This window comes from Ochotona princeps, chromosome 23 (genome assembly GCF_030435755.1).
Source record: "Ochotona princeps isolate mOchPri1 chromosome 23, mOchPri1.hap1, whole genome shotgun sequence".
Taxonomy (NCBI): Eukaryota; Metazoa; Chordata; class Mammalia; order Lagomorpha; family Ochotonidae; genus Ochotona; species Ochotona princeps.
In genome coordinates, this window is record NC_080854.1 from 32,970,334 (window position 1) to 32,992,291 (window position 21,958).

Sequence of the window (21,958 nt, forward strand, 5' to 3'; positions counted from 1 at the left end):
TTAGGGGTGGATGTCAGAATTATTAAGGAGGCTGTTTGCACTCTTTTTGTTTGCTTGCTTAATAATATGCTCAAGTTAGATTGTAGATTATATTTATATGATATATCTCATTTTATTCAATTACTGATTGAATATTCATAGAGAACCTATTGTGTACTGAACTATGGAATAGGCATGTGGGACAACTCAGTGAACAAAATCATTATGACCATAAATATACATATTTAAAGATGATATGGAAAGTGCAATCATAAGTTGTGTAGTATGTGGGACTAGGGGAAGCATTATGAACAGAAGAGCAGGACCAGGCGGTGAGCAGTTACAGGATGTGTGGGATGGGGAGGTGTAAAACGTTAGATGGGCTCTCTGATGAAATAGACAGGTGAGCAAAAGTGAGGCAGGCTCGGTGGCCGTGGGGCCAGCAGAGGAAGTGGTCAGAGGCAGAGGAGATGTCATTGCGAGCCTGGCGTGGTGGAGATAGAGCAATCAGGGAGAAGCAGCAGGGCGTTGTGAGGCTTCCGCAGCTCCTTCCACCACTCCTACATTCTGCTTCTGTTAAAACAGTGCTCACAGACAGATCCGCTGGGCCAGTGGAAAAACAGCTCCGTAGAACAGGACACTGTAAACTTGCCATCACATGTTTGGATGTCTGGAAAAAAACATTGAAAGCAATATTGTGTGTCTAGTCAGATCAGGTTGCTGCAACAAATTACCAGAGAGTAGATGGTTTATAAACTAGAGACCTTTAATTCAAAACAAGGTTTGGGAGGCTAGAAGTGCAGGCTCTGGGAATGGCAAGGTTGGTTCTGCGGGGTGGGGCCCTCACAGGCGGGAGCTGGCCAACTTCGGGCTGCCTGCTTTTGCGGCAGAGAGCAGAGTGGAGGACGCAAGCGCTTCCGACCCCCACAGGTGCTAGTTCTATTCAGAATGCCTTCAGCTCATCTTCATTGTGTCCCACTGGCCCCAGACATTGATACCATCATGTTGGGAGGTAGGATTTCAGTATAGGAGTGAGTTTATTTTATTTTAGGTTTTTTTTTTTTGAGGATACAAATATTCAAAAAAAGTGATGCTGTTGTCTAAACACTGTTATTTATTATGCTTTTTAAAACAAAGTCTTCAAAGAAAAGATGTAGTTTTATTCAGCAAAGGATGTTGAAGATTTCCTATAGAAAGCAAATGTGGAGGAAACTGCAAGGTGGCCCTATGAGGACCGTGATGAATATGTGCATAGTGTGCCCTGGTAGAACCAAAGTTCACAGCCATACCCACACACGCGAAGGAATTTTCATGCTGGTGAATGTATGAATATGTGAATGTTGATTTCTGACTTTCTGGAATGTGGGAGGTGAGTCTGGGGTGTCAGAGCTGGTTTCTCCAGCGACCGCAGTAAGCTGCTGATTTCTGGCCTCTGTCACATCTTCGAGAGTGAGCTTTCCTGATGGACTGTTGTCACTGACATTGTGAAGTCAGGCATGAAGCGCACTTCCCCTTGGGAATAGCGTGAAACAGAGTGTCCGCAACCAGCTGACATACTGTGAAAAATATCACAGCCTGGTGTGATGAAAGCAAGCCGGGCAGTTAGAGTAAGGAGGGTGACAGTCAGGATATTGGCTTGGTAGCTTTGTTGCCGTGTGATCCTAAGCAGATAATTTAACCCTTTTAAGCTTCTCTTTGTATATTTATGAATCAAGAATGGTAAAATGTATGTAACAAGATTTCTGAGAATTCACCCAAGTTGGGTAAATCCTGGCACAGATGCTGTTCTTAGCAGATGATGGGGACTGCTGAATTTCCTCAGTATTTTATTTAGTCTGATGCTTGCTTTGGTTAGATAGTTTTCTGTGAGCTTTTGGAGTTGAGTGGCTGTTTGTAACACTGCTTCATGAATTGTGTTTCAGTGGAAACTGTGTAATGAAATTATGTTATAAATCTGCGTTTTAATAGCTGGTTTGGTTGAGAGCTTCCTGATAATATAACCTCTCTCCATATGTTAAAATCATTTAAAAAGAAATAATTATTTAGATAGTTCTAAGACTTCAATGTTTATGTCGCCATACCCCAAATCTATCAATTTTAAAGTTTTAACTGCCAGGGTAATGGTTACAGGGTGTGGCCTTGGGCCCAGTGTGATACTCCAGTGGCTACAGTCCTCACCTTGCATGTGTCGGGATCCCGTGTGGGGACCGGTTTATGTCCTAGTGGCCCTACAGCTTTCTGCTTGTGGCCTGGGAAAGCAGTCGAGCACGGCCCAAAGCCTGGGGACCCTGGACCCATGTGGGTGACCTGGAGTAAGCTGGCTTCAGATCGGCTTGGCTTCTGCCATTGCGGCGACTTGGGGAGTGAATCATCAGACGGAAGGTCTTCCTCTCTGTCTCTCCTCTCTGTATATCCGACTTTCCAATAAAAATAAATAAATTTTAAAGAAAGGCAGTGCAGCCTTTGGAAGGTGTTTTGGCCATGGGGAGGGAAGAAGCACTTGTTAGTGGTGTCCATGCTTTTCCAAGGAGGCTCCAGAGATGCGCTGTGCCCTCCACCCAGAGGATGCAGTGAAATATGGCTGTGTGTGCATGGAGATGCGGGCCTTCCTAGCACTCGGTCTTCTGGTACACTGTTCTGGACCTGCAAGCCTCCAAAGTGTGAGAAACATGTTTCTTTACAAGCAGATCACCTCCCATAGTATTCTGTTAGAGCAGCATAAATGGACTAAGATAGATAGCGACAGTGTATTCCGATACAGGTGTTTAGTCATCCCTTAGATGGCAATGAATCTGCCTAAAGGAATTTTAAAATCTGTTTGTGATACTTCAGGATTGTGTGGCCTAACTTGTATAAATCTTTCATTATAAGCATGAGTTGTTTTTGCAAACTCTTAAGAAAAACCTGAATTTTATTTTTTTCCCAAAGCAAAAGTTTGAGGAATGAAGGCATGGCATAATTCTCAATCTTTTTGACGGTATATTTAGAATTACCCTTTTGTTTAAACTGGTACTCTGTTATCTGGGAATATGTCTTCATCTCCAAATTACAGTCATTCCTTTTCCCCTATTGTTCACTTTTTGAGTAGGCAAGATCTTCATGCCATGGTTACCCTCTCTTAAACAACAAATAATACTTTGGCTTATAAGGTACGTCCTTTCCTTTCTAACAGCAGTCATTTTCTGACCCTCTGGTGGGCACATTATTCTTTTCAGTTTGCTGCAAAATGGGCAGTTGCTATGGAAATTGGTGTAGCATTTATTCAACCCAATGACACTGTCCTTAGGTCTTTAACTGCTCCCCAATGTTAAAACAATCTGTTTTCATTTTATGAATCACTATTACCATTGAAATGGCTCTAAGGCCGCACTTGTTGTAAATATACTAAGATGCATTTGACAGGAGATAAAAATTTAGTGGTGTATATGGTGCCAGGTTTGAAATTGTCTTGAATAAATATCCCAAACATTGTTATTTGCTTTTAAAAAAAGGATTTTAAAAAAACATGGGCAAATAGATTAATTATATCCTTTTAGGGGTAATGTTTATAGTAATATTTTCCCTGAAATAATTTAATGGATATTATTTATTAAACAGAATACTTTATACTATAGGAGAGTTCCTCTTTCTTTTGCTTAAAGAATGATTGCTCACGCATGGTTCCTACAAATTGGGCAACAATAACCTTTTTAGGTCTCATTTATCTTATATAAGTGTAGGTAAGACAGAAGTCAGTAGCCAATGGAGATGTTTGCTGAGGTCAGGATTCTGAAACCCAAGTCAGACTGTGTGCAGCCATTGGTGTGTGCTCTAAATGTATGTAAATGACATGCTGATTCATGGACGAGTGCCTTTTAGATATATGTGGTGCTACTAATACTGCCAGATAAATTCTATAAATAAAATTAGGCATGGCTGTACTAAGCAACTTTTTAAAAAACAATATTTATCTATTTGGAAGGCAGAGTGGAAGAATAGAGAGTGTGAGGGGAAGGGAAAATGAAGCAAGGGGAGGGAAGGAGAAAAGAGAGAGGGAGGATTGTCCACTAGCTGATTTCTTTGCTCCGAGTCCTACAGGAGCCAGGTTCTCCCACACTGATAGTGAGAGCCAGTGTTTGTGCTGTTATCTGCTGCCCTCAGTGAATATTAACTCGAAGCTGAATTGGAAATGGGAGGAGGGTTTGATTCCAGCCACTTCCGTATGGAATGTGGATGTCTCCTATAGTTGCTTAGCCTGTTACCTCCCAATGCCTGCTCCTGGGCAGCTTTTAATGTGGACAATGGCATCTCATTGAGGGATCCTGGGCCATTCAATCCATGTGTTTGTGCTTTGCACACACATACCACAACACCCAAGTTGTGTCCTTTCCATTTCACATATATAAAACAGAAGTCCACACAGATGAGATGGCTCGTTTCTCACTTTGACTTGATCAAGCCAGGACAGGAAGTGGCATCTTCCTGGTCCCAGAGCCACAATCCTGATTACTAAGTGGTTTTTATAAAGCCATTTTGCAGCACAATTGCAAGAAAGATTTTAAAATTAATGTTCACTGATTAAATTTCACTTATTAACTTTGAAAACCTGTTCTTCCCTGAGATTTTTTATTTCTGCACTTAATAAATGTCAAGATAGTGAAATACTTGATGTTAAATTAGTTGGATAAAACAAGTCTGGTAACTTGATATATTGAATTTTAAAGGTGGTGCTTCATTGGACCTTAAGGCTTGTCCTCCAAAACCATCAAAGTGGATACTGGACATGACTTGGCTGAATTTGGTTGAACTTAGCAAACTCAAACAGTTTTCAGATGTCCTTGATCAGGTAACTGGTGTTTTGGATAAATGTAAGCTAATGTCATGATGCAGAACTTTCTGATTTGCCTCTAGCTTCAATATGAGCACATGTAGAAGGGAGGAATTTCTTAACATTGCCACACTTAAAAAAGATGTTACATGCGTTTGACCTTCCTTGCAGCTCATACACACTTGGCTAGGGCGTGCTGCACCCATTGTAGACTAATCCTGCAGGAAGAAATACGCTCTGGAAGTGTAACTAGTGCTGTCTTAGGCCATATGTCAGTTTTACCCATTGGAGCTTGATTGGTAGAGAAGCTGACAGATTTAATTAGTTCAATCTTGCAAAGGCTTTCCCTTCTTTCAGACTAAGTGAAAGCGAATCTTCTCTAGGTCCCTCTCCTGCTCCCCCCATCATACTGTCTTAGTCTGGCACCTGGATAAGAATCTCCCACAAACACATACCCTTTCATCTTTACAAGTTATTGTCCTCCCAGAATTAGCAAGTTTCCAATGGACTCTGTGTGTGTTGAAGTCACTTAAGTTTTGAGTATAGAAAGTTGAATTGGGAAAAGCCAATAAATAAGTTCTTGATAGTCAAGCAGCCAGTGGAAGGTGGAATTAGCATAAAAGTGGTTCTATTTAGCTATGAGTTAAAGGGTCTTTTTTTCTCCCTTGAATAGAAAATGGCCTAAGATTGGTGCTTGACTCTCCTGGTTTATAGATATTAATTTCTTCCTCCATGGTGTGACCCGGGGGACTTCGCCTAGATCTTTGTTACTGGAATTGCTTACCTTTTCAAGATTGCATCTTATGCCCCAAACGCCTTCTCACTTTGCAGCTTTCCATTATTGTTTCTATAAATCAACCTAGATTGATTATTTACTTTGGTTATATTCCAAAATACACACTTAAGGCTTTACATTAATATGTAGACATCATTGATTTGTTCAATGCTTTTGATGTGCTTACCTAAATAACGTTGTACTTGTTAAGTTCCAAAGGATGGTGTGGTTTGTCCTCTGACTTGCCCATTCAGTAACAGGTGTACATACATACTAAACATCTCTTTTGTGTTAGAAGAGGTTCTAGGAAATGAGAAAATGTAAGTGAATGAAATTTTGTTTCTAGTGATGACAGTATTTTTTGCAGCAAATCATGTTCTGAAAAAAGGGAAAATGTGTTTCTATGGATTTCTTTATTACTTACATATTCATTTTCAAAAAGGTGTAGAAGCAATTAAACAGCCCAGAATTTATGCTGCTTTGAGAGTAAACTGTCACTGAGTCAATACAGACTGGCTATGGAGAAAATCACATTTGATTTCAGGCTATCAAACTTTTGATATTTGTATATAAAAATAGTCAAGGGATATGCTTCACATTTGTCTGAAATGGTCACAAGTTTTGATAGATACCTGTGAATTTGCACTGAAAGTGTGTTGTATGGCATGGCGTATTTCTTACTTCATGGTAATTTCAGGTTACAAGAAATGAGAAAATGTGGAAGCTTTGGTTTGATCAGGAAAGGCCCGAGGAGGAACCTCTTCCAAATGCCTACGATAAAGCTCTTGACTGCTTTGGACGTCTTCTGCTTATTAGGTCCTGGTGTCCCGACAGAACCATCGCTCAGGTGAGTCGTACGCCTGAAATGGAAAAGTAGGAGGATGTTTACTGTTAAATTCAAAGAAATGCTCTAACTGTCAGTACTGATGAGAATGTCTTGTAGATTTTTACATAATTCTCTAACAATAAAAATGTGAAGATGGAGAGGTATTTAATGAACATATGGAGGTGATATGCATATCTATCTATGTATATATAGAGATATGGATATATGGCACATCCTTTAAACAAGCAGTACAACAAGAACAAATGGGAATACAGTGACTCTAAGGGTGGCATATAGGTACAGAGGGACTTCAAAAAGTTCATGGAAATAGAATTAAACCCCCAGGTTCTGACACAGCCCTGCTGGCACCATCCCCCAGATCCCATGCAAGCCCATACTCCCAACCCCCACGAGCCCACTGCCCCTGGGTACAGTGGGCATAAATAAATGATGGCATGCTGTCCCTGGGCACGTTAGGCCTCTTCTGTATACATTTATATTGATCTATTGACTCCAACATGGTATGGCTGATCAAGTTGTCAGCAGTAAAACAGTATTGGAGCAAGTGGATTGTTAAGGCCTTGGCGAGGAGAGCAGACTGCTGGGAAGGACGGCATTCCCAAAGCTGTAGCACTTTTCACAGAAAAAGTTCCAATTTTATGTTCAACAAGGCTGTTCTAAAACTGCTTGACTTTTACATGTGGTTTAAATGTGAATCCCGTTTCCAGAAGTTTGATTTTTTTCCTCCAACGCCTTTTGTTAGCTGGCCTAATATCATCGCAGTTTATCCACTGCAGAGTCCTGAGTGTGGGTTTCACAGTTGGATGTTGAGCCCTGCTCTTCAACACAGGTGGGCTCTCCAAGGGTCTTTCCAAATAAGTCCCGGGATGTAATAGACTGGGTTTATAATCAAGTGTAGACATTTCCCCCTTTGTTCTCCAGGGGGAGCTTTAAAAGTATGTGGAGTAGCCATTTCCCGTGAAAATAATTCAATCCAGTGATTTATGGAGATAAGAAAAATGAGGTTTGCGATTCTGAGTCCTAGGATCATTCTTCTTTGTAGTTTTTCCTTCTCAGCTTCATTACTTTTATCCTACCCAGATGAGTTGTCAAAGAGCTGCCTTATTTCAGGGCAGCCTAGAAATGAAGGTTCAACTGTAATAGTTTCTTTGTAACTTTCAGCTTGGTCCTGGCGACTGTTGTCTCTAGGCAGATCAATCATGGCTTCTTTCCCAGTCCTCCTCTAGTCCTTGCTCGCTCAAGTCCATGCTGTGTACTCCAGAAGAAATGGAAGCATTTCATGACACCCAAGACCTCAGCAAGATCTAAAAGGCCCTTCTTTGTCCTCTTAGTTCACAATTTTTCTTGAGATGACTTTTGTTCTTTTCAATTGGATGATTTCTTGAGAAGCATATTGGAAGATCTGTTGTAGAAACATGTGGTCTCCACTCTCAGCATGCAGCATTGGACCAGGCATTGCTGTTCCCTGCAGTTCAGCTGAGTGTGGCTCTCCTTATTATAAAGATATCAGAATGTCTCATGAGGCACACATATTGTGTCTCAAAAGCACCCCCCACCAAAAAAATATCAGTGCAAGTGAGCAAACTTACTAGTTCATTTCTTCCACCTGAGGGTCGAGTCTACCTCATTGGGACCAGGTACTGGGGCAAAATTACTCTTCAAAGTGTGTGAAGAGTAAAAATGTGACACCCTGTGTCCTTCTCACAGAAAAGATGCTAACTTTCCTTGAAGGTTGGGGGGCTGTGCAGAAGTCTGGCTGACCCACACCAAATCAGCTTTCTGCATGAGTTCTCCGGGATGCCTCTCCGTCCCCAGTCATCAGTGACTTGTTCCTTTCTGCTCTGGTACCTTTGCATCTATGTCTTGTGTGTGCTCACCACCTTGACTCACACAATCATTCCATTTATCTAAACCAGTTCCACCCATTCAAGCAACAGCAATGTTGGTTCTCCTTTCTCAGGCAGGCTTGCTTTGATAAATTCCTGCAGGATTATTCTGTTTTACGTGTCCATTTGCCCCTCAAGTCTTTTTTTTTTTTAAAGATTTATTTTATTTTTATTGCAAAGTCAGATATACTGAGAGGAGGAGAGATAGAGAGGAAGTGGAGCTGCCGGGATTAGAACCAGCAGCCATATGGGATCAAGGCGAGGATCTTAGCCACTAGGCCGCGCTGCCGAGCCCCTGCCCCTCAAGTCTTGAAGCTGGTATATTTGTTATTACTTGTTTGGGAAGGGCAGGGTGATTTGTTTACGTCTCTGTCCCTAAGATATACTGCACTGCTGAGGCAAAGGAAGAGGGGGTTGGGGTCCCAAGGTTCTTGCCTGTGAGGTGTGGAAATTCTCTGGGATGGAAAGATCCAATATTACTTGAGATGATTGTCCTGCTGTCCAAGTAAAGTAATGCAGAGTGTGGTGTTGAAGATAGAGTCACAAAGAGAAAGAAACGTGCTCTATTAGCACATGTGTGTTAAAGTTACAATTTGTGACTTTTCTGGACGGGTGGAGTTCCCTTAATGCTGAGTTGTATGGTTGTTTTGGTGATTATGAGCTCCTTGCATGTTGGCGTAGGAAGTCCTGGAGTCTCCATGAGGCACACCACGGAGATAATTCAATGACAGCAGGTTTCTGGGAAGAGAAACAGCTGCCACTGTGAAGTGCCTAAAATACAGCCTTTGATGTCCCTCCCAAAAAGGAAGCTCACTACCTAAGTGATAGTGACTGAAGGCATACTGAAATAGACTTTGGAGGGCAAACTTTCAGAATCCCTTTTCAGAAGCTTAAAAAATGTGTGAACATTTAAATCTAGGTTAGAGATTTCACAGCTGGCCAAACTGGAAAAAATATCGAAAGAGGTAGCCTAGTGGCTTAGGTCCTCACCTCGTATATGCGTGGACCCCATATGGGCACTGGTTTTAGTCCCGGCAGCCTTGCTTCCCATCCAGCTCCCTGCTTGTGGCCTGGGAAAGCAGTCGAGGACAGCCCAAAGCCTTGGGACCCTGTACCCACATGGGAAACCCGGAAGAGGCTCCTGGATCCTGGCTTTGGATTGGCTCAGCTTTGGCTGTTGCAGCCACTTGGGGAGTGAATCATTGGACAGAAGATCTTCCTCTATGTCTGTCCTCCCTCTCTGTATATCTGACTTTGCAATAAAAATAAACAAATCTTTAAAAAATATTGAAAGAGGAAAATAAATGGCATACTGTGCTCCACCCTGTGCCCATATTCAAATGGACTAAATCTCTCTTCCTCAGGGCTTCTTCCAGCTTCTGAAACTTCTTCCAGCTAGTAAAGGGGGGAGGGTCTCAGGTACTGTCTGATCTTTCATTGCAGCTGCTGATCCCCCCCCTTCTTTACTCTTGGAGAAGTCAGGTGGGATGCCTCTCCTCAAAGTCACCTAGAGATAGCCAGTAAGACAGAGGAACCCAAATTTATCAAGCCTCGTACTCTGCCGTTGCTGTGGTGGACTGGCATTAATGTGGGAAGATTATGACTCAGAGGGAGAGGGACCCACAGTAAAACAGCCCCAATTCGTTATGTAACTACTGCTATGGTATTTCCCTTTCTTTCTGTTCTTACTGGGAAGATGGGTATTTCATGAGAGACTGCTTTTGAAAATGACACTTGCTGAGTATAACTTTTTCAGGGAGTACCTACAAACCAGGAGTAATCCAGAAGTACAACCACTCTGGTCATTCACGAATTGATACTCATTACCCACTTTTACCTATAGGAGATAGCAAGTCGGGTGGTTGTTTGACTGTGGCCACTACTTTCCTTTCCTAACCTGGAAAGTGGAAGATCATGATGAGGGACATCGTATCAATTTGTAGGCGAGAGACTTGGGGCAGGACAGTCACTTGAAGATGAATAGAGCATAACAGGATAATCAAGATGAAAAAAGAGCCTGTATTATTGGTGGAAATCAAACTCCACATGCTTGTAAATCTAAGACAATTATTTTACCAATTCCTCTTTCCTTTGGTCTGTCTGATAACTGTGATTCATTTGAAGGCCACGTGAGGCTGTTTTGTGTTTCTCCAGGAAGCAGCATTTGGAAGGCATCTAGGTCTTGTAGCTCCCATTGCTAGCTTCCCCATGTTATATGAGAACAATCATTCTGTGAAATCCTACTGGGGAGGGAAAAGAAGGTTTTACCGAGGCTTGGTGGCAGAAGTCAGAGGAGGAGAAAATTTTTGCTTTGAGGGAATAGGGCTATTTAGGAGAGCAGAATATTTCCTAACAGTCACACAGCCCATAAGTGGAAAAATAATAGTTACTCTTTACCTCTTTTGGAGAAACAACTGTGTTGTGACTAGAAAAAAAATATATGGTTGATAATAAAGTTGAAAAAGTCTGTGATCTTGTGGGCATAGATTATATTCAAGCCAAAATAGTAAAAAGTAAGAGCCACTGAAGAATGGGATAGTGACAATGCAAGAACGATTACGGAGTAAATCTATTATAGCATTCATTCTTTCTTTCAGCATGTATCCAATAAATTTCATTCAATAAGCCATCATTCTGTAAGTACCTATTTGATAAGTACCCATTGAATCCCAGGCAGTGTTTTGTTTCCCTAGTTATTTAAATGCCCATGCAAGCATGCTTGCCTCAAAGCATCCCAAATAATATGGTTTTCTAACATTTTCATTTTTTCATGTATAGAAAGAAGCAGCCAGAGTACTGAAATGGGTTCCAGAGCAGGAATCATCCAACTTGAGTCTCTGGTCTTTTAACTGAATGATTTTGTGCTTGCCAAATGCCACAGCCTCTCTGCCTGTGAATAGGGATAGAAACAGACAGACAGGAACAAAGCCTTGGCTGTATTTCCATGGCAGCGCTATTGTGAACATCATGCAGATAATCTGCGAAAATGAATTTTGGAAATCATGCTGCCCTTTTGCACGAAGAAGTTGGAGCTGTTTTATCGACTCCGTATTCTTGTTGGCAGGCTCGGAAGTACATCATGGACTCCATGGGAGAGAAGTACGCAGAAGGAGTTATCCTGGACTTGGAGAAGATGTGGGAAGAATCTGATGCCCGTACCCCTCTCATCTGTCTCCTGTCTATGGGCTCAGACCCCACAGATTCCATCATCGCCCTGGGGAAGAAATTAAAAATAGAAACCCGTTATGTGTCCATGGGCCAGGGCCAGGAGGTCCACGCCCGGAAGCTCCTGCAGCAGACTATGGCACACGTAAGGCCAGAGACATGCTGGCTGATGTTATAGGCTATGGAATTAGATAAGAAATTATGAATCACAGAGAATTTACATTACAGGCTGTATACTGTTTACTAAGCAGGAAAAGGCATTGGAATGAGGAAATTTCATGGAGAAATTAATACAAATTAAAGACTTTTCACTGAACCTTACTTATGGAAAACTTACCCAACCAAGACACCCATGCCCCAATCAGTTTGCACAATATAGATATTGTTATATTTAGAATAAAATATTTACTAACAGAATATTTAATTTTAATTTGAAATAAATATTTATATAATAGTTAATTACAGTTCTTGACAGGTAAATCTTAAACTGTCTAAATGGATCATTTGCTTTAAAAAAGATTGATTTGTTTGAAAGTCAGAGTGACATACACTCTCCAAATGTCTGAGGTAGCCTGGACTGGACCAGCATGAAGCCAGGAACCTGATGAACTGGGGAAGCGCCTTCTAAAGGGCTAATCTGTCCCTATAAGTCTTTCCCTGGGGCTGGAATGGGCCCAGAACCCTATTGCTGTGGCCCACCTCAGTGCCATGGTGCTGGTCCACACGCAAGGCCACAACCCCCTGAGACCAGCTCAGCCTAGGAGTAGGTCCCCCCAGCCCATCCTAGCAGGGCCTGTCTGCTGCTGAGGTGGATTCAGAGCCAGATGCCATTTCTTGGTGCTGTCTTGTGCGCACGATTGGTCAGCTGGGTTACAGAACTCCACTTGGTGCTGAAGTATGCTCAAAGGCCCCATATTCAGTCACTTACCTGGCTTCCGCAGCTACTTTGAGGGTCACTGGTGTGTGAATAGCTGTTCAAATTTACTGTGTCTTTTGGAGGGAAGTTACTGGGTTACTCAGCTCCCATCCTTTTTTTCTGGAGCAAGATTCAACTTTTTCTTTCTTTTTAAGCTTTATTTGTTTATAAGAGTTACAGGGAAAGAAGAAAGTGAGTGAAAGATCCACTTACTGATTCATTTCCTAAATAATTACAATCCCTGGACTGTGCCAGGCCAAAGCTGGTAGCCCGGAATTCCCTGTGTCTCCCTCAGCAGTGGCAGGGGACCAGCTACTTGGGTTGTCTTGCTACTTTTGTACATTAACATGGAGCTGAACAGGAAGTGAGGCATCCAGGATTGAACTGATTTTCAGATGGGATATTGATATTGCAGGTGATTGTTTAACTGGTTGTGCCACAGCTCTGGCCCCAAATTCAAATTTCTGAAGTCTGATTTAAATGTTATTGATATTGTTATCATCCATACTTTCTTTGTCCTTAAAAATTCCATTCCTATAAAAAAAACACAAAACAGCAATCCCTCTCCAGGGCCTATGGAAATGTATCATAAAATGATAATAATAATAAAAGTAACAAAGCAAAACAAAACCAAAAAACAATTCCTGAATTTTAACTTAGTGGAATTTGGGGAGAGAATTGACCTATGTAGATGTTCTCAGTCAGCCATATGTAATTGAAGTCCTGTTATCTCCTTTTTAAATGTTTTACTTAGGGTATTTTCATGGATAATCCCTAAGATCTTTACTACAGTTGGCAACTGTATGAAATAAAAACAAAATATAACTACTGTCAATTGAACATTATTGTATCCTTAGATTTGACTTAGGTAATTTGAAGCAGTTAATATGCTTTTCTATTAATTCTAATTGTTTAGTTTCTAGAGAACATAGGGATTAATTTGAGTGGAACACAAAGTCACCTCGTTGCTATGTGCTGCCGTTGACCCAGGGAGGATGGGCACTGCTGCAGAACTGCCACCTGGGGCTTGATTTCATGGACGAGCTGCTGGACATCATCGTGGAGGCGGACGTGGTCCACGACGCCTTCCGCCTGTGGATGACCACCGAGGTCCACAAGCAGTTTCCCATCACGCTGCTTCAGATGTCCATCAGATTTGCCAATGAGCCTCCCCAGGGCCTCCGGGCCGGGCTCAAAAGGACTTACGCTGGTGAGTTGTCGAGCACTTCTGAGTGGACAAGAATTGCTTGTATTTAATTGCTTGCTTAAATAAACGATAACCTCAGAATTGCCTAGACTATGGTTACAGCTGATAGTCCCAGCGTTTGGTCTGATGGGGAGCTGATGTTGTTCTCATGCTCCTCATAGAATGTGCCCCAGCAGCGTTAGGGAATCAGAGCTCATGATTCTCCGTTTTCTGTTTATTTCCCCAATATTGCTGTACTTAGGCCATGCTCTTTTGGCTAGACATCTGCCTTTTTATGTGAGTATCCAGAGTGGGCAATCTGCCTGTCATGGTCTTCAGGCTCTATACGTGAAGTGGTAAAGAAAAGAGTCTATTAAAGTTGCAGCCTGCCTCCATGTCATTAGAATACTAGCTAAGTTAAGAAGCAATCAGTACAGACTGGTCGACAAAATCAACTCAGGTGTCCCTCTAGGCGTGATCAGAACTGAGCCTCTGTGTGGTGGAGAGTTTCATCTGAGCCCTGAGCCCGATGTCTTCATCCTAAGGCTTGAGACGGGCACATGTGAGTTTGCTCATATGTAAAATAGAGGGGGTAAGTTCCCTTCTGGAAGATTATAATGAATTCTAATGAAAATGATATATTTATATTTTAATCTGGAAGATATGAAAGAAAAGTTTATGGGTTTGACAATAAGATCTGCGTTCTAGCCAGTTTTCAAGGTAGTATGAGGATAAAACAGGTGGAAGAATAATAAGAGTTAAAATCAAGTAGCCAATAATTATATATAACATTTAAATACAGAGTAATAATTATTTGGGTCATATTCTTGGAATGAAATGTATTTCTAAATATACTGCTTCATTATTATGACATTAATTAAAAGTATATATTCCAAGAATAAGACCCAAATAATAATAGTAATAATCTGCTAATTCTCAGTAGTAGTAGCATTTATGTTAACTACGTACCCTTCATCTCACTTAGCATCATATCAACCTGTAAGATTGGCAGGAACTTGGCCCATGTTAGTAAGTAACCTCTTCCACTGAAATCTCTTTATAAAGATTTTTCATGGGGAAATGGTCTCTGGGCAACCCAAAGTTAAATAATAATTTTCATAATATGTAACAGAATAATTTAAAATAAGTGAAGTTGAATAGCATGAATTGATAAAAATAATTAATGTTCTATAAAAGTAATAAAAAGTGAAGATGTTTGAGAACTGAAGCCTTGCTTTTTGTCCCAACCTAATACCACAGGTGTGAGCCAGGACTTACTGGATGTGAGCTCCGGGCCCCAGTGGAAGCCCATGCTGTATGCTGTGGCTTTCCTGCACTCCACTGTCCAGGAGAGGCGCAAGTTTGGTCCTCTGGGGTGGAACATCCCTTATGAATTCAATCAGGCGGACTTTAATGCCACCGTGCAGTTCATCCAAAACCACTTAGACGACATGGATGTCAAAAAGGTACTGCTGTGCCTGCTCTTTCCTTGCCCCAGTGTGTGGTGTGCCTGAGCCATCAGGCTCATGTCACTGTCCTGCTTTGGAATATTCTATGCTTGCAATCACTGTGGAGATTGCACTGCTTTTTAATTTCATCATCAACAAAAAATTGCACTGTTTGTTTATGAGAGAGACTTGCAGATTATTTGCAAAAGAAAGGACAGTGAGTGGTCCCTGAACACAAAGAGGTGGCCCCGCATTCCTTCAAGGGATTGAAGGGAAACTGGCAGGAAACTGAGAAAAATCATCAACTAAGACCATCAGGCTACCTTTCCATTGCCCCTCAAATTGTCATCCAAGGAAAAATGGTGGGAGTAGTTGGCATTTCATTTCTCTACCAGATGTGGCATTGGTGCAGAGAAAGCCTCTGTTCTGAGTGGGAACACCTGCCGTTTTCAGATCATCTCTTGCCAGGGAGCAAGGGTCCACTAAGGCTGGGCCTTGCCCGGCTGTACCCTTCCCTGGTGGTTGGGTGGAGGAGAGAGGCAAGGCTCACTGCCCTGGTCCCTTGGCCTGCTTCATTCTATTCTGACTCCGTCCTAGGCAGAGAAATTCAGGCGGAGTGTGGTTATTGTTTACTTTCTCAAAGGCAAGGTGGTTTCGCTATGGCAACATAAAGTGGCCTGTTGTGTGAGGAAATAGGGTAATTAAGAAAAAATCCTAAAAAATGAAAATGAGAGTCTAGATTGTGCTTGAAGTGTATGTTTTGTGAAGAACTAGGTCAATGTTGTTAAAAGTAAACTTTTTTTTTCCTGTTAACATTGAAGTCTGAAAATACATGGCTGTAGCAAGAAGGCGCATCTCAAATCAAGAATGTGAGCTTCGAGTAACTCCTCATGTCTGTGTATCTTATAGAAATTATGTGTCTGCACTTTCTGTTCACATTTTTTAAAAAAGATTTAATTATTTGAAAGGCAGAGTTACAGGCAGGTGGAAGAGATCTTCCATCAACTTATTCACATCCCAGATGGCTTCAGTGGCTGGGGCTGGGCTATGGCCAGGCTGAAGCCAGGAGCCGTCAGCTTCATCCTTGTCTAGCATGTGGCTACAGAAGCCCAAGGCTCGGGCCATGCACCTTGGTTCCCCGTGTACACTAGCAGCGTGGTGGACTGTAAGTAAAGCAGCTGGCTCGCAAGTGAACCGGTGCCCAGATGGGGTTCTGGGCTTGCGCATAGTAACTTCACCTGCTGCACCTTAACATTGGTCCCTCTCTGCACTGGTGACGAGCGCCGGCTGGCTGCGTGAACGACACTGACTACACTGAATACACAGGTGTTATTTTTCAGAAAAAGCTAACAGCAAGCTGGCAATACTCTAATTATTTTGCAAACTTTCCCAGGGTGTGTCCTGGACCACCATCCGCTACATGATTGGAGAGATTCAATATGGAGGCAGAGTAACTGATGACCATGACAAGAGACTGCTGAACACATTTGCTAAGGTTTGGTTCAGTGAAAGTATGTTTGGGCCGGATTTCAACTTCTACCAAGGATACGGCATTCCAAAATGCAGCACAGTGGACAGCTATCTCCGGCACATCCAGGTTTGTCAACTTCCAAGCTTTATTGCTTACAGCAGATATGGCTGGCCATTGACCTTTCTGATGTTTATTTATATTGCTTGTGCTGCCTCTAAAATAAATGTTAATGGTGATATATAAAACAAGGCTTCTGCTATAGACTTCATATTTTAAAATTCACCTGATGATTAAATGTTTTTCTTTGTTCCAAATGTTTCCTGTGAAACTTTCCAATCTCTCTCTGTGAATGGCGTGGTGAGGATTTCTTCTGGGGAGATGACCAGTGGGCAAACTCACAAGGAGGGCTAAGGCAAGGTCCCCTGCTCCTTTGCCGGTAGGCTTCAGCCATCACAGCTGCAGCGATGAGACATCCTCTAGACTCTCAGTTCACTTGACTCAGCCTTGGACGTCTGTCCTTCCGCCCTGCCCTCCTGGACAGCGTGTTGTCACGTCCAGGAGCCTGCTGCCTCTGAGGTCATCTCTCAACCTTGCGCTGTTGACTTTCAGGCTCAGTGCTCCTCCGTTGTGGGAGAAAACCGTGTGCATCCCCAACCCCATCCACTAGATGTCGTTAGCTCCCGCCTGCCCAGCTGTGCCAGATGTCCCCAAGAGGCAAAACTGTCCCTGGCTGAAAAATACTTACCTAGCAAAGAACCAAGTAGACTTTGATAAGAAATTTGGGATTATGTCGGGAGAAAAAAGATTTTCAAGGTAGCTGTATTTTCTATCTTGAGTTCATTAGATCATGATTTATTTTTCTGTTTGGCCTCGAAGATTTATCCCTGAATGAACACACTGAAGCACAGAAGCCCCCAAAGGCTAAATTTATCAATATATTTACACTTCTTTGATATATAAATGTAATGAGTTTATCATATATTGCCACTTCCACACACTCACACAAAACATACAGATTTGTTTTACTGTACTGCACGTGTCTTTAAATCATTAGCACTGAACATAGAAAGTGCCTAGGAAAGTGTAAATTTAGTTATACTGTACATATGCTTTAAAATGTATATACCCCATTTCACAATGAATTTGAGTAGCTCATAAGAAGACATGCAAAGAGAAATGAAATAAGAGGCAAGAGGGAGGGAATGTGTAAGACAGCAATGAAGTTTAAAAAGATTAGTACATAGATGTAAAATTTGAGGCCATTTTCTTTTTTTGGTTGAGGAACTTTTTTTTTGCTACTCGTTCTGTTTTGGGTATTTCCACCTCTTCTGCATGTTGTTCTTTCACTATTTCCCTTATCCTAGTCTTGACTGTTCTAGAAGAGCACAGTGTTCACCTACCATCTTATATGGTCCACGTTTGTGCTCTTATATGTTAACCATTAGTTATATAAGATCTATTTCAACAGGTGGTTTGAATAAGAGTAAATGATATGACAAATGCCAATCCACAGCCCTATTTCTCTCTTCCATATTGTATTGCCAGAATGTATCCCTAACTAGATTGCAATTGTGGTGCAGATTTTAGAGATCCATGAGCCTATTTAGTGTTGCAACTTATTGAGGTCTATAACTAGACAGCAACAAGACCCATCACCTAAATGCTTAGCCTATTTTAAAAAATTGTATTTTCTCAGACAAGCATGGCTGGTCTGTTCTTACCTGATGTTGTGTTGTCTAGAGCTTGCCTGCTTACGACAGTCCAGAGGTATTTGGGCTACACCCCAATGCAGACATCACCTACCAGAGCAAGCTGGCCAAGGACGTGCTAGACACCATTCTGAGCATTCAACCCAAGGACAGCTCTGGCGGAGGAGACGAGACCCGGGAGGCTGTGGTGGCCAGGCTGGCGGACGACATGCTGGAGAAGCTGCCCCCAGATTACAACCCGTTTGATGTGAGTGGGAGGGTTCTGATGAAATGTCAGATGTGTGTTCGTTCTGCAGGGGGACTGAGGAAGGAAGGAAGGCATACCTGTTTTCCAAAGTAAGGGAAAAAATTTTGGATCCATGAATATAATTACTTCAGTATAAACAGCAAAGAAATCTGACGTGAATATTGATACTTGTTCTTAAATTATACTCACTACTGATACACGAGAGTGGCTTTTGTAGAACCTTCTTTGAGGGACTTTCTGTTGTTATTTATCGAAAGAAAAGCAATACAATATTAAAGTAAAGCACCTGGTTATATGTATAAATAATATATATGTGATGTATACATATTAATAATATATAACACATAATTACGTGTAATTATACAAATCACATCATATATGAAGTTTATACTTATACGTTTGTAAAATTTAAGTCTTAGTTTCGGGCAAGCTGCATTTAATTCATGACGTCTCTACAACGTCTTCATATCATTCGTTTGGAAAATTGATGTTTTTAATATGTAAGTAGCTTCTTAACAAATTTATTATAATGAAAGTTACCATTATCATTATAGCAAGAAAAATACACATGGAAAGAGATTTTCTGTTGATTCATTATGCAAATGCCTACATTTGGGGCTTGCCAAGCCTGATGCTAGGAGCTGGGAGCTTAATGATGAGTCCCATATGGGTGGCAGGATCCCAACCGTGTAAGCCATTGCTGGCACCTCCCAGGGTACTCGTTATTCAACCTGGTATAAGGAGTTAAACCCATTCAAGCCCAGATATTCTGAAATGGGATGCAGACATCTTTATTGTGTTTTAAGTGCTATACAGAATTCCTTCCATGAAAATTAGTATTTTAGACATTAGTGTTAATATTGTGAGGTGATTTAGCCTGACAGTATTTCTAAAAGCTCTTTGATAGGTACAAAAGGTCATGGCTTGCTTCCCATGGCATCAGAAGGGCTGACCTGGATTAGCCACAGGGCTCTTCTGTCTCAGACTCATCGTGCTTCCTGGTAGCTTGTTCCTCTAGCACCTGGCTTTTCAAAAAGAATGTTGCAGAATTTTGTGTCTTTTGCATGTTATTGTTTTCTAGGAAGTAGATGATTTTGGCTGCTAGTACTACAGACTGAGCTCAACGACATATCATCAAGGGAATAATTTCCCTGGCAGAATCTTCCTTCACTTGGTTGGAGAAAATCAATACTGTTATCAGCTTCACAAGCTCTCTTCATTATAGGATCAGGAGAGGCCATTCACGTCCAATAGGGGTTGAAGTATTTATGAAGCAATAAGATATCTAAAACCTGGTAATAATTATACAAACTTTCTAAGTAGACTGGAAAACTCTACCCTTTTGCTGAATTTATCAGTGCTACCTTAAAATAAAGCAATTCATCCTAGCAAAAGATCTGGTATATAGAAGACAGTAAGTTCTTGCACCATGTAGATGGGTGGATGCTTAAAAGGAAAAACAAACAAAGCATTTAAAATACAAGTCTAGTTGCTTGAGGCAACCAGCACAGCCGTTATGCATACGTTCGCTTCTGCTTGTCTTTATCTATACAAGTGTTTGAAGCGGATGTTTCCTGGTAAGTTTTCTGTCCGGACGACTGTGGTTGTCATGTATTTTACACTCTTCTGTGAATTAATGACTGCCTGATCTTTCCTATGTGGCATGAAAATTCATTTCTGTTGGTTATTTTTTCTTGTGTCACTCAAAAACTTATTCTTAATAGAATTAAAAAGAAAAACGGGAACTTATTTAGGAGCTTTATGGTATCAGCTTCATAACAATCATTGGTTTCAGTTTAGTGATCTAATGTCTAATTTTGGCCGTGTGCTTTACATGTCTCCCTGGCAGGTGAAGGAGAGGCTGCAGAAGATGGGGCCATTCCAGCCGATGAATATTTTCCTCAGGCAGGAGCTGGACAGAATGCAGAGGGTCCTCACCCTGGTCCGCAGCACCCTGACCGAACTCAAGCTTGCTGTTGATGGCACCATCGTCATGAGCGAGAGTCTTCGAGATGCACTGGATTGCATGTTTGATGCCAGAATTCCGGCTCAATGGAAAAAAGTGTGTACATGCCTGCTTTTCCACTGCATAGACGCTTGGCTGTCATGAATTGTGGTAATTGGCACTACTGGCTGAGGGGCAAGTCTCTTAGTGCAGCAAGTCCCATGCTTCACGTGCTCTCCCAGGGAAGCTGTGTGCGCTGAAAATTTGCCTGATGTTGCCCACAATTTACATTTGCAGATGAGGACCTGGAGTGTGGGAGGGAGGGATTGTGGTTTTTTTTTTTTTTTTTTTCAGCTCAGAATTTAACCAGAATTCTTGGACTTTAAAGTCCATGATGTTAGTTTTATGGAAGGAAATATGCTGGGACACACACACACAAGTAGATTAACAGTCACACCCAAAACAGCATCATTTTCTTTTCTGTGTCTGTAAATGTTGTGTGTGTTGTGTGTCTATCTCGACCAGGTAACATTTTGATAGTATATTTACTGCTAGACGTTATTGTAAACAATACTAATTTAAATAAAGCAAGGCAAAGAAAGTTGATGTTAGAGAGAGGTTAGGGAGGAATAGAATATCATCACCTTCAGATTGTATCTGCAAACAGCATTAAATTTGTTAAAAACGAATTAAAATTAATAATTAAAAATAAGAATAAATTTTAAAAAGCTAGGGACTCTTTCCTATGTGAGTCTGTTGGACTCAATAAACATATAAGTTTAAGTAAATGAGTTCCTGGGTGTCTTTTTACATAAGAAAATAAGTGTATTTTTGGAGAGGACAGTTGTGGGGATAGAGCCTAACTGACATATAATAACCCTTCCACTCACATCACTGAACCATATTTGTGTGTGTGTGTGCGTGTGCATGCACCCAGTTTGTGGTTATGTACGCCACAATTGACTCAAATTTCCAAGGTTTATTATGGTAGAAAAGATACAGAGGAGATAGAAGATAATGTTGCTTCATGTGGAATCCCAAAAGATCCAGCATAGCCAAAGTGATCCCACAGAAGAAAAATCAAGTGGAAGGCATCACAGTACCTGACTTGAAAGTATGCTACAAAGCTGCAGTAATTAAAGCAGTATGACACTGGCATGAAAGCAGCACATAGATAAGTGGAACAGAAGAGAGATCTATGAAATCAATCCACACACACTCAGACAACTACGGAGTAAGGAAAGTCTCTGACACTAATGGTGCTGGCAAGACTGGGTGTATATAGGCAGAAGTATGAAGTTAGATCCATATCTCTTACCATATGCAGAGAGCAACTCAAGGTGGATCAAAGACCTAAATTTAAGGCATGGGATATAAACTTCCTGGAAGAAAATGTAGGAGAAAAACTAAGACATTGGTGTGATGATGACTTCTTGGATAAGACCCTGAAATCACAACAAAAGCATAGCTAAACAAATGGGACTAAGGCAAACTTGGAAGCTTTTGCACAGCAAATGAAATGATCAATAGAGTGAAGAAACATGAGAGTGAGAAAAATGATTGCAAACCATCTACCC

The 21,958-nt window shown here is 41.4% G+C and overlaps 1 protein-coding gene across 1 annotated transcript in view; it reads left to right on the plus strand.

The window, feature by feature from the left end:
* The window catches only part of DNAH5 (dynein axonemal heavy chain 5), a 180,058-nt gene that overhangs the window by 148,811 nt on the left and 9,289 nt on the right, over positions 1-21,958 (plus strand). The window contains exons 69-76 of the mRNA XM_058680132.1: positions 4,683-4,804; positions 6,259-6,408; positions 11,359-11,604; positions 13,366-13,585; positions 14,822-15,027; positions 16,403-16,606; positions 18,221-18,436; positions 20,286-20,498. Coding sequence (XP_058536115.1) covers positions 4,683-4,804; positions 6,259-6,408; positions 11,359-11,604; positions 13,366-13,585; positions 14,822-15,027; positions 16,403-16,606; positions 18,221-18,436; positions 20,286-20,498 — 1,577 coding nt within the window. The remainder of the gene's footprint in view (positions 1-4,682; positions 4,805-6,258; positions 6,409-11,358; positions 11,605-13,365; positions 13,586-14,821; positions 15,028-16,402; positions 16,607-18,220; positions 18,437-20,285; positions 20,499-21,958) is intronic.